The sequence below is a fragment of the Lactuca virosa genome, chromosome 5 (genome assembly GCF_052849685.1).
Source record: "Lactuca virosa cultivar CGN04683 chromosome 5, Lactuca_virosa_CGN04683_v6, whole genome shotgun sequence".
NCBI classification, from domain to species: domain Eukaryota; kingdom Viridiplantae; phylum Streptophyta; class Magnoliopsida; order Asterales; family Asteraceae; genus Lactuca; species Lactuca virosa.
The window spans coordinates 320244140-320255001 of record NC_136430.1 but is presented as its reverse complement, the minus strand read 5'-3'; the positions used below and the strand labels follow the sequence as shown (position 1 = coordinate 320255001).

General features: G+C 32.7%; 1 protein-coding gene across 2 annotated transcripts; it reads left to right on the top strand.

Annotated features, from left to right (window-relative positions):
• The first annotated feature begins 8886 nt into the window (after nt 1–8886).
• LOC145115963 (transcription factor bHLH25-like) lies at nt 8887–10469 on the top strand. 2 transcript variants are annotated; one of them, XM_079052318.1, is made up of 4 exons: nt 8887–9076; nt 9199–9728; nt 9817–10164; nt 10277–10469. In XM_079052318.1, exons 2-4 carry the CDS (start codon nt 9246–9248, stop codon nt 10349–10351), a joined length of 906 nt encoding a protein of 301 aa, XP_078908444.1. In that variant the 5' UTR covers nt 8887–9076; nt 9199–9245; the 3' UTR covers nt 10352–10469. The 2 variants fall into 2 exon arrangements, with proteins under 2 accessions (XP_078908444.1, XP_078908445.1); XM_079052319.1 differs by having other exon boundaries at nt 8887–9106.
• The last annotated feature ends 393 nt before the right edge of the window (nt 10470–10862 follow it).

Sequence of the window (10862 nt, the reverse complement as noted above, 5' to 3'; positions counted from 1 at the left end):
AGGGTTTAGTTTTATCAAAAAAGAAATCAAAAATTTTTCAATCTACAGTTGAATATCTCGGTTTAAAAATTGAAGAAAATGGTCAATTATCATTAACAGACAATATACGAGAAAAATTAAATATGTTTCCTGATAAACTTGAAAATAGAAAACAAATACAACGATTTCTTGGTTGTTTAAATTATATTGCAGAACAAGGATTTTTGAAAAATTTAGCGAAAGAAAGAAAAGTTTTACAAAAGAAAAATATCAGAAAAAATACCTTGGTCTTGGACCAATACAGATACTATTTTGGTACAAAATATAAAACAAAAAATTCAAGTTCTCCCTACTTTATATAATGCAACAATCGACGATTTCCTAATTGTAGAAACAGATGCATCACAAGACACTTGGGCAGGATGCCTAAAAGCAATTATACGTGGAAAGGTATTATTGGGTTTAGATAGTGAGGGAAACCTCATATCTAACTCATCAAAAGTATACAATGATAAAGCATACACTGGTATGAAAATACCATCCGAAGTAAACAATGATAAAGTATACAGTGATATGAAAATATCACCAAAAGCATACACTGATACAGATGTATCATCTGAAGTATTAAAAACAGATAAATACGAGCAAAAACTATGCAAGTATATATCGGGAACATTTTCCCAAACGGAGCAAAATTACAGCACACATGAACGAGAAACACTAGCATGTCTCAAAACATTGAAAAAATGGAAAGTCGAGCTTCTACAAACAAGATTCGAGTTACGAACAGATTCCAAGTATCTACTTGGATTTTGGCGCTATAAACTACAAGAAGATTATTGCCGTGGACGATTGATTCGTTGGCAATTACAATTACATCAATATCATCCTTATCTCAGATACATCAAAAGCACAAACAATCATATAGCAGACACTTTGACGAGAGAATGGAAGCCATCATGAAGCAAGAACAACAACAGTTCAAAAAAGCATTCATTCATGAAAGAAACATTGTGAACACCATTAACGTCAGCCATGACACAAGCAAACATTATTCAAAAATATGTATTTTCAGAGGCGGGAGGAATGACGTAAGCAATGACATAAAAAGCCATCATTATTCAAGACATGTAGCCTTTCAATATGGAAATGATTTGTTATTATGTGTCGGTAGAATAATAGAACAATTATTAAGTGTATTATTTGATGTAACATAAAGTGTGTAAGTCCCTCAATAGTCTAGGGGGCTATAATGTAAATAGGTTTGTCATATTGCAATCAAACGATTGCAATTCAATTATGTACTCGGCTCCTTTGAGCCTATAAATAGGGCCTTTGCCCATATGGAATAAACAAGCTAAATTTGAGTGTTTAAGACTTGAGTTGATCTCAATCTTCTTCTGTTAAAATAGTTTTCTATTTCTGAATAGCAGAACCATATCCAAACATATTCATATAATCATAAACAATTCGCTCACCTGTTCGGTGAAGGGTTGTTGACCATCGTGGTTTTCAAAATTCTCATTCATTTAAAATAAAATAAAATAAATTTAGGTTTAATTAAATATAAATAAATTAATAGAGTAAATTACAAGTGCCAAAAAGCATAGTCTCCTCCACATTGGGCAACACACATTCCATTATAAAGTGTAAATACTGCTATAACAAAACAATAATAATAATAATAATAATAATAATAATAATAATAATAATTAGTATTTATATTATTATTATTTATATTTTTATATAAAACGTATTTATTAATGTTTAAACATATAAAAAACATATTTTTTAACGTACAAAAATGATAATAGTTTTCAACGCATATAATTTCGTGTTATTATTATTCTTATATTTAATAAATATATATTTATGCCTATTAAAATCAAATAGCTTCGGCTTATAAAGTATAAAAATGTATAAATTCATTTAAAAACACCATATAAAATATACAGATAACTATATTTTTTACACAAAAAGAATAATATATATATATATATATATATATATATATATTGTATAATTTTTTTTTACACATGTAAAGAGAATTTTTTATCAATATTTAAACGTATGAAAGTATTTATTTGTATTTAATAGGTATAGATATGTTTATTTTTCCTATAAAAAACATTGTTATATATGTATATATAACAATGTTTATTTGTAACTAACAAATAGTGTGTTACTGTATAACCTGATTTGGACCATTAAATGAAAAAGAATAGATGACTATGATCATTAGGGTGTATGTTATTAAAATGGAATAGCATGCACCATATAATAATATAATTTTCATTGTAAGGGTATTTTAGTCAATTAAGATGAAAATAAATAAGGAAATTTCCGAATTTCAATGGATAATTAATTATCTTACTTTAAAAAATTTGAGATCTTGAATTATGAGTATCATATTTTTTATTTATGTTAAAATAAATTTAATTTTTTAAAATAATATCTAGTACGTTTGCACGAAATACATTTTCATTTTTGTCCGAATACGATTCCATTATGAGAATAATTAAGAATGGTGGAAAAGAACATGAATTGCAAGTTACATAGATAGGAGTTTCATAAATTACAACTATATAAACTATATTCTCATAGTAATTACATCAAAACAAAAAAAAAATCTTCTCAATTCTTGAAAGAACTCATTGTTATTATTTATTTTTTGAAATAAAAAGTTGTTATTCTTGTAAGAATATGTTGAACCATAGTATTTACATCGAAAACAATAAAAAATATACTAGTTCTAATCACTATTAAGTGAATACACTTCATTCTTGAAAGATTTCACTCCATTCTTGGAAAAATACATCATTGCTAAGCTTGTTGGAACTAGCATAGAATGTTGGTTATGTAACCAATAATGTAATTTGACAGAATTGCAAATTAAATATTGAATTATTCTTCAAATCACATTTAATCATCCAATTGAAAAGTTTTCTTATTTACCAAATATTTCATAAGAAAACTTAAAAAAAAAAGTTGAAACAACTAAAATTTGAGGTGAATGATAAAAAAAAAAATCAATAAACACTTTTTTCGAGCGATTCATGGTTGCTGGCAGAAGAATAGAAAACGAAAAAGCATTTGTTGTGTTTGACTGATAGGAGATAAATGTTTTAAATAAGCAAGCCATATTGCTAAGTAATTTGCAGATGAACAGAAACAGTAATTTACAGAGGAATGGAAACGTGGGCGTACTATGTTTTCGGTAGCAACAAATAATCGAATCAAATCCTTAAATCAGTTACATGGTTGTGTAAAAATCAGAATGAAAATAGTTTTGTATACTCAATTCATACTACAATAACAATACATATGTTAATAACACAAACAAAGTATATGCTGCTCAAATTGTTGTTCTTTTTCATAAAGCAAATTGGTTTAGACATTTTAACAAACACCTGGTATGCGAATATGTAACTTTTGAAGAATATGCCCTGAACTTCTATATGTATAACCTTTTCTTCAAGTAATTGTGTCAGATATGAATTGCAATAAATACAAACCTGAATAATATATAAGGGGATGTTTGGGATAGCTTTTCAAAAGAGCTTATTGGCTTATTGGCTTTTTGAAAAGCTAATAAGTCAAAAAAAAGTGTTTGGCAAACTCATAAGCACTTTTCAGAATAGTTTTTCCATAAGCTTCAAAAAACAATTTTTAATAAGCACGTAAAACTTGGCTTTTTGAAACTGCTTATGGCTTTTCAACCAAAAAAACTTCAAAAAACACTTTTTAAACCAAACACTTTTTAACTTATTGACTTATCGGCTTTTTTCACTATAAAAGCTTATCCAAACACTTTTTAAAAAGCTTCTTTTACCATCACTATAAGAAAATAAGCACTTTTATCTAATAGCACTTTTAGAGTTCAAAAAGCTATCCCAAACACCCCCATAAAATCATTCATACATGGATGAACAAAATCGCCTACATCATCGTCCAATGTAAACAAATTTTGAACTATATTCTTCAAATTCGATTTCAAATTCTTCTGTAGCTTAAAACTTTACCTTCTTCTTTTGATCAACAGTGTTTGGTGGAGCGATGGTGTTTCACAGTGGCAAAATCGATATGGTTGGAGGTATGAGGAACTGTGGTGAAACAGTTACATCAATTAGGAGGGGAGCTATGAAATTTTGTGATGGTCGGCAACACCGTTGGTGGGCTCCGACGTTTTTCTATCGTTGGTGTCTAGATGTATGCAGAGAAAGGAGATATGGAAGAGGTAATATACAAGGAAAGAGATAATTTTGGAGTTAGTTACCAAAATTAATTGAATAAATTCAAAATATATTTAGTTAATTGTTGTGTTAATTTACTATAGATAAAATTTCACAATTGGTCCCTATGGTTTACAGAATATCGCACTTTTAGGACTTTCTAGAAAAAAGTCGCGTCACTGGTCCTTATGGTTTCAGTTCATTGTGCGATTGGTCCTTGACCCTAATCCCGTCACTTTTGTACCGTTAGTACAAGGGTATTTTTGTCTTTTCATTTAGCAGTCATTGTAATAGGACTAGTTACTGGCTCCGGCTGATCGTATGCATCACATCATCTCTTGATTATTTTAAAAACAATTTTGAAAATCATTTTTAAAAAATTTTCATTTCCTTAGTTTGAGACTGGATTCACCCGGGTGCTCCTCCAATTCACTCAAACCAAGACTCTGATACCAAATTGTAACAGCTCAAAAATCACAACAAATTTAAACTTTTAAAAACAACCCATAGTCATAAAATGTTTACAAAATCATTGTTTCCAAATTGTTTATCCATATTAGAGCATCCCAGAACCATAAATTCATAAACAGAGGATGTGTACGGTCACGCCTTCGCCTTCCCGTGATCATCAGAAGTACCTGCAACAATAACTACAAACCGTAAGCCAAAGCTTAGTGAGTTTCCCCACAGTACCAACATATAAACATGTAACATATACAACAACATGTCGGGTCCAATCAACCATCGGGTTGGAATACCCCAAGCCTAGTCAACCTCCGGGTCTAGTAATCCTCGGGATGGAATACCCCAGGTTGGAATGCCAATATACAATGGGTCCACTCATTCATCGGACTGGAATACCCTCAGGTCCTCAGTATGAGTTTGGTATGCCAACCGGCCCTCAGCTCATATCTAGAATGCCCTCGATCCCTCAGTATGAGTCTGGCATGCCAAATGGCCCTCAACTCAAATCTGGAATGCTCCCGCGTTTGTTGCCTACAACACAAAGCAGTACAACCTCAACCCAACACAATATGTCGACATATAACAATTAAAAAACATAAGAAACATACAAATAATCATGCAGACAGAATCACAGGTAATCCTACGAATCTACCAGTCTAATCATATCAACAACTAGCATATAATTATGCAAATCTATTCCATACTTATCATAATCAATGTATAGCAGGATATCAATCCAATGGGTCAACATTGGTGCCTTCAACTCGTAAGTACAGTGAGGAAAACTCACCTTACAGTCTGAACAATAGTTGATGAGGTCTCGACTCTGAATCTCAGCTCTAACTATCACCTATTCACCGAAATGACAAATTATCAAACACCATTCAAATTACCCAAAATACCCCTTGGTTAAACTTGGTCAAAGTCAAACTGGTCAAAATCAACAACTCCACTGAGTCAACCCAGCCGAGTCAACCCAGTTGAGTCAACTCAGCTTAGTCAACACAGAACGCGTATGTGGAGCGTACTCCAAGGGTATGTGGGGCGTACTCAAATCTTGACCGCAGACGGGAGAGTTGACCACGTACGGGTTGCGTACTCAGATTACGCAGGGCGTACGCCCAGACTCCACAAAACTTCATTAAGAGCTTAATGCCTTAAGCTCTTACGTCCGAATTTCAGATCCAAGGCTAAATCATCCTCAAGAGTCATAAAGTTTCCAACTTTATGACTTCGCATGTCCATTAAGTGCTTAACTCAACCTCTTAATACATTAAGACCTTCTAAAGAATGCATGAAGCAAAACCAACCATCAAGACCCCATTTTTTTGAATCAAGACCCTTCCAAAGGTCTAAAAGGACGGTAAATTGGGTCAAGAACATGCCATGCTCAAGATTCACCATTTTGGGACCAAAAAGTGACTTAAAAGAGCAAAAGTCTAGATCTACAAGATAGAGTGGTGAAGTTGCAAGCTTTTTACCTTCTGGAGCTTGCTAACAAGAAAGAAACCTCATATCCAAAGTGCTTTCCAAACTCCAAACTCTCCACACCACTCTCTTCTTCTCCAAGGACACTTTTAAACACTCTAAAGACTCCAAAATGCTCTTTTTCTCTTAGGGTTGCTTGGGGGGTCGATTTTCATAGAATGATGTTGAATAAGAATGAGATGGGAGGCCTATAATGATGCTTAAATATGAGCCAAACCCTAAAAATTAGGGTTTGCATGAACCTCATGTACGCCCTGCGTACAAGGTGTACGCCCAATGTACTAAGGAACGTCCTAGTACGCTTAGCGTACACACGTACGCTCAGCGTACTCCTAAAGTACGAAATTACCAAAATGCCACTATGGGCCCTTTTGCACTCCTTCTTTTACTTAGGGACCAAAATACAATAAATCTCAATATAATGGTCAATAATGAAAGTACCTCAGAACAAGATGTTAAAAGTGGGAAATTTGTCCGAATGCTTGGCGAGGTCAATTCACAAGGGGTGATCATGGAGTGCTGACTATAATGCTAGAAGCAGTAGTGTCAAACGATCTATGGTTTTGGCATGCTTTCTTTGGCATGACAGGGTCAAATAATGACCTGGATGTATTAGGTGTGTCACCGATATTCATTGACATTCTGCATGGTAAAGCACCTGATTTTCCATATGTTGTGAACAGAAATGAATATAAGTTTGGGTATTACCTTGGACATGGGATATATCCAGAGTATGCTACTTTTGTGAAATCATACACATATATACAAGATAAAAAAAGAAAATTGTTCAAGGTAGCACAAGAATCGGCAAGGAAGGATGTTGAACGGGCTTTTGGTGTGCTAAAAAGGAAATGACACTACATAAATCACCCGATACGAGCACATGATTGGGGGAACATAAATAATGTACTGATTACTTGTGTCATTTTGCATAATATGGTGATCGAAGATAAGGGTCGGACTATCTGTATGTATAATCCAAATAACGTACTTTATCCACATGCACAAATACAAGTTGGTAGCTCATAATACTACACAATAATTTTGGAAACCCCCAACAATCTTCGCCAAGATTTGATGGAGCACATTTACGCGAGGCAACATAACCAAGATGATGAGGACGAGTAGGTTTCTATTTTTAAGTTTTAATGTAATTTTTTATTTTAGCGTAATGTTTTTTTGATCGTTTTTAGGTTTTAATGTAATTTTAATTTTTAGGTTTTAATGTAATTTTTAATTTAAGCGTAACGTTATTTTTAATTTATGTTTTTTAAGTTTTTTTATTGTAATTTTTATTTTTACTTTTAGTAATGTACTTGTAATTTGGATTAATGAAATTTTAATTTTCATTTAAAAAATCTTGTATTTTGATTAAAATTGAGTATTTAAAAAATAAAAAATAAAAATATTTAATGACGTGGAGTTGTGGGTATTTCCTAAGAATACTAAGTATTGTTAAGAACGTAGTGAAGCTGATGTGACGCTGAGATGACACATTTTTTGAGTAAGTATTTTATAAACCACTCCTTATAGCTTTAACAAAGATATATAGATAATAGATCAATCAAGAACCTAAGGTTGTGGGTGTGACAAGAAACCATGACTTTGTGGTAGCGCTTAAGCCGGAGGGAGTGGTGTTATATTTGTCATGGTCAACGTAGGCGTTACGTCAGATTTGCCAATTAATTAATTTAAAAAAAATAAAAATTTCAAACATACTATTTTTTTTAAACTAAAATTTCATTAACTTAAAAAAAATCACACACTTACACTTAAAAAACAAAACACATTTGAAATTAAAATAATACACACTTAAACTTAAAAAACATAACACACTTAAAATTAAACTATTACACACTTAAACTTAAAAAACATAACACACTTAAAAAAAAAAAGTTTTAATTTGAGCAAATTTTGAGGATTGACTCACAATTTGCCAAAACTCAGCAAAACGGAAATCTTTGTTAGTTTCAACACGGTAAGCCTCAAGAACATTCTCTAGCAAAGTATTTTCATTTTCATCATTTTCGGCTTCATGCGTCACCCTACGAAACACACTTTTAAACTGAGTTGTAAGTGCGTTTTCGTGCCTCCATTTGGAGTAGATTTCCTTTTTACCTCGAAGGACCGGGGCTTCGCGATTGTATTTTTCGGTGACTCTCCTCCAAAAGGTTGTAGTAGGGAGGTTAATGCGGATTTGATCTTCTGTAACATCAACCTATGAATGATCCAACAACATCTCTTCTTCAGGGATTAAAAACGAACCACGCAAGCCATTAGCGATGAGGTTTTGAAGAAGATGAAAAATAAAAAAGTTATGAGAACTGAATTAAAAAGATTTGAATTGGGTGAAGAATGAGGATGATAGTATTTATATTTGAAGATTGAAAGTTTAAAATTTGAAACAATATAAAACGGTTATATTTTTGAAATTTGGTGTTTTTTTTAAAGAAAATATTTTTTGAAAAAATGAATTTGAGTTAATGGGTAAAAAAACACTTTCTCTTCTCTCATCGGTAAAACATTACCGAGTTGCCGAACCGAGATCAGCATGTCTCTCGGCCTTGTTCGGTGTTTGCCTAGATTGCCGAAGTCGATGCCGAATCCACCCCGAACAGCCTTACTACCTTCATGGTAAACGTGTCACCTCGGATCCATCAAAATTTTATTATATGAGAAAATATAGTTCAATTATTAAAGTTTTATTATATATAGAGAGATAATAAGACAAATACTAAAGTCCCGCTAAATGTGGAGGATTATGACCAATGAGTTGGCCGGTGGGAGACATTTTTAGTTGTCGACTTACCTTCCGAACCGGACAGCCTGTGTCGGCTGCGTTATCTTGAATTTCCTACGACCCAACATTAAATCCATACCTCTTATTTATTTTAATTCACGCAAACGTGCAGGTAGTATATATGTAGAAGGAAAGAGACCATGTGGGGCCCTTTAATGTCGCCAAAACTCTACCTATATAAGTTCAATTTAACCTTGCAAAGGATATAATAATTTGGTGTTTCTGTGTTAACAGGGTTCTTTTGTCTGTGGGATTAATTTGCGTACAAGCTGTTTGTTGAAATGTCTAAAAGAGTGAATTTGGTGCAATCCTCATCGCCAATTATGGAAATTCCACAATTTAAAAGCTTATCACAATCGACTGGAATGGAGGATTCGTTTTTCAATTTCCAGTGGCCAGTCAACTCCATTGATAATCAGCTCAGTTCAATGGCAGCATTTGGAGAGAAGAAGACACATGATCATCACCTTCATGCTCATGCACCTTTCTTTGATGAGACTGTTATGGAATCATCTTCAATACCCACTAAAGAGCTCAAAAATCACAGCAATAACTTACCATCATCCCAATTTGGCAACCAAAACTGTTATGTTTTCAACCAAGGTTTTCAAGGTAGCAATGGTGGTGGTGCAAAAATGTCATCTACAAGCAACAACACTAGAGTTACTCCATATCAAGATCATATATTGGCTGAAAGAAAGAGGCGAGAGAAACTCAGACAACACTTCATAGCCCTCTCTGCTTTACTCCCTAACCTCAAAAGGGTAAAAAAAAATCCCTTTTCCAGATTACATGTGTCTTTAATACTAGATGAAGTATTTTGTTATAATTTGCATGTTTTATGGATAATAGATGGATAAGGCTTCTGTTCTTGGAGATGCAATTGAGTATACAAAGATCCTACAAGAGAAAGTGAAGATACTTGAAGAGCAGACACAAAAGAAAGCAAACATAAAATCAGTAAAATTTGATGGTGGTGAAATTTCTTCAAGTGAGAAAATCTCCGGTGTACCGGAAAAACTCCCAGAGATAGAAGCAAGATTTTCCGGGAAGAATGTCCTAATAAGAGTCCATTGTGAGAAAAAAACAGGTGTTGTAGAAAATACATTGGCTGAAATCGAGAAGCTTCATCTCTCTGTGATCAGCAGTAATGCCATGATCTTTGCGAATTCTGCTCTTCATATAACCATTATTGCTCAGGTGAGGGTTTGACTTTTTTTGCACAAAAGGGTCTTTGACTTATCGATTTATGCCACAGTTTTGTGTTTTGATATATGTGATTTGACTGAAACATGTACCATACTTTTCACAGATGGATAGGGATTTAATCATCACAATGAACGAATTGGTAAAGAACCTACGGTTTGGACTCAAGAAATTCATGTGAATATCTCAAAGTTGAGTTTTAGAATATAAAGAACAAATGGAAATCTGTGTTCTAGAATTCAATTATTAGTAATTAGTGATTTGTTCATGTGATTATTTTTCTACAAATTCCATGTAAAATGAATATAGTTCGAGTTCATTTGTGTTTTATAATGCATACATTTGAAATCAAAATTTGAGAATCCATATTAAATTAGTTTAGAATCAATCAAATAATTAATAATTGATCTGATTGCCTCATGATTTTAGCCCCATATAGAAACCAAAGCAGTAGGTGGCGAAGGCTTTTTTTGTTTGACGTTTTGTGTTAAGTGAAAACAGCTCCATTTAAGTTCTAGATTAAACTCGGAATGTCTATTTTTAAAAATTTAACTGAAGTTTGTATATATATTAAAAAAGAAAATGATAAATTAGGTTAAACTCATTAAGTTTTTTCAAGATTTTAGACAAAATATTAGGTTGTAGGGCATCAAAGGACCAAGCATACTCAGGAGAGTGATGTGGCCACTTCT

Bases quoted from the DNA above. Each gene is read 5' to 3' on its own strand.
- LOC145115963 (XM_079052318.1), top strand. From the start codon at position 9,246: ATGTCTAAAAGAGTGAATTTGGTGCAATCCTCATCGCCAATTATGGAA. The intron at 9,729-9,816 runs GTAAAAAAAAAT...TATGGATAATAG, and splicing joins TACTCCCTAACCTCAAAAGG to ATGGATAAGGCTTCTGTTCT. The intron at 10,165-10,276 runs GTGAGGGTTTGA...TACTTTTCACAG, and splicing joins ATATAACCATTATTGCTCAG to ATGGATAGGGATTTAATCAT.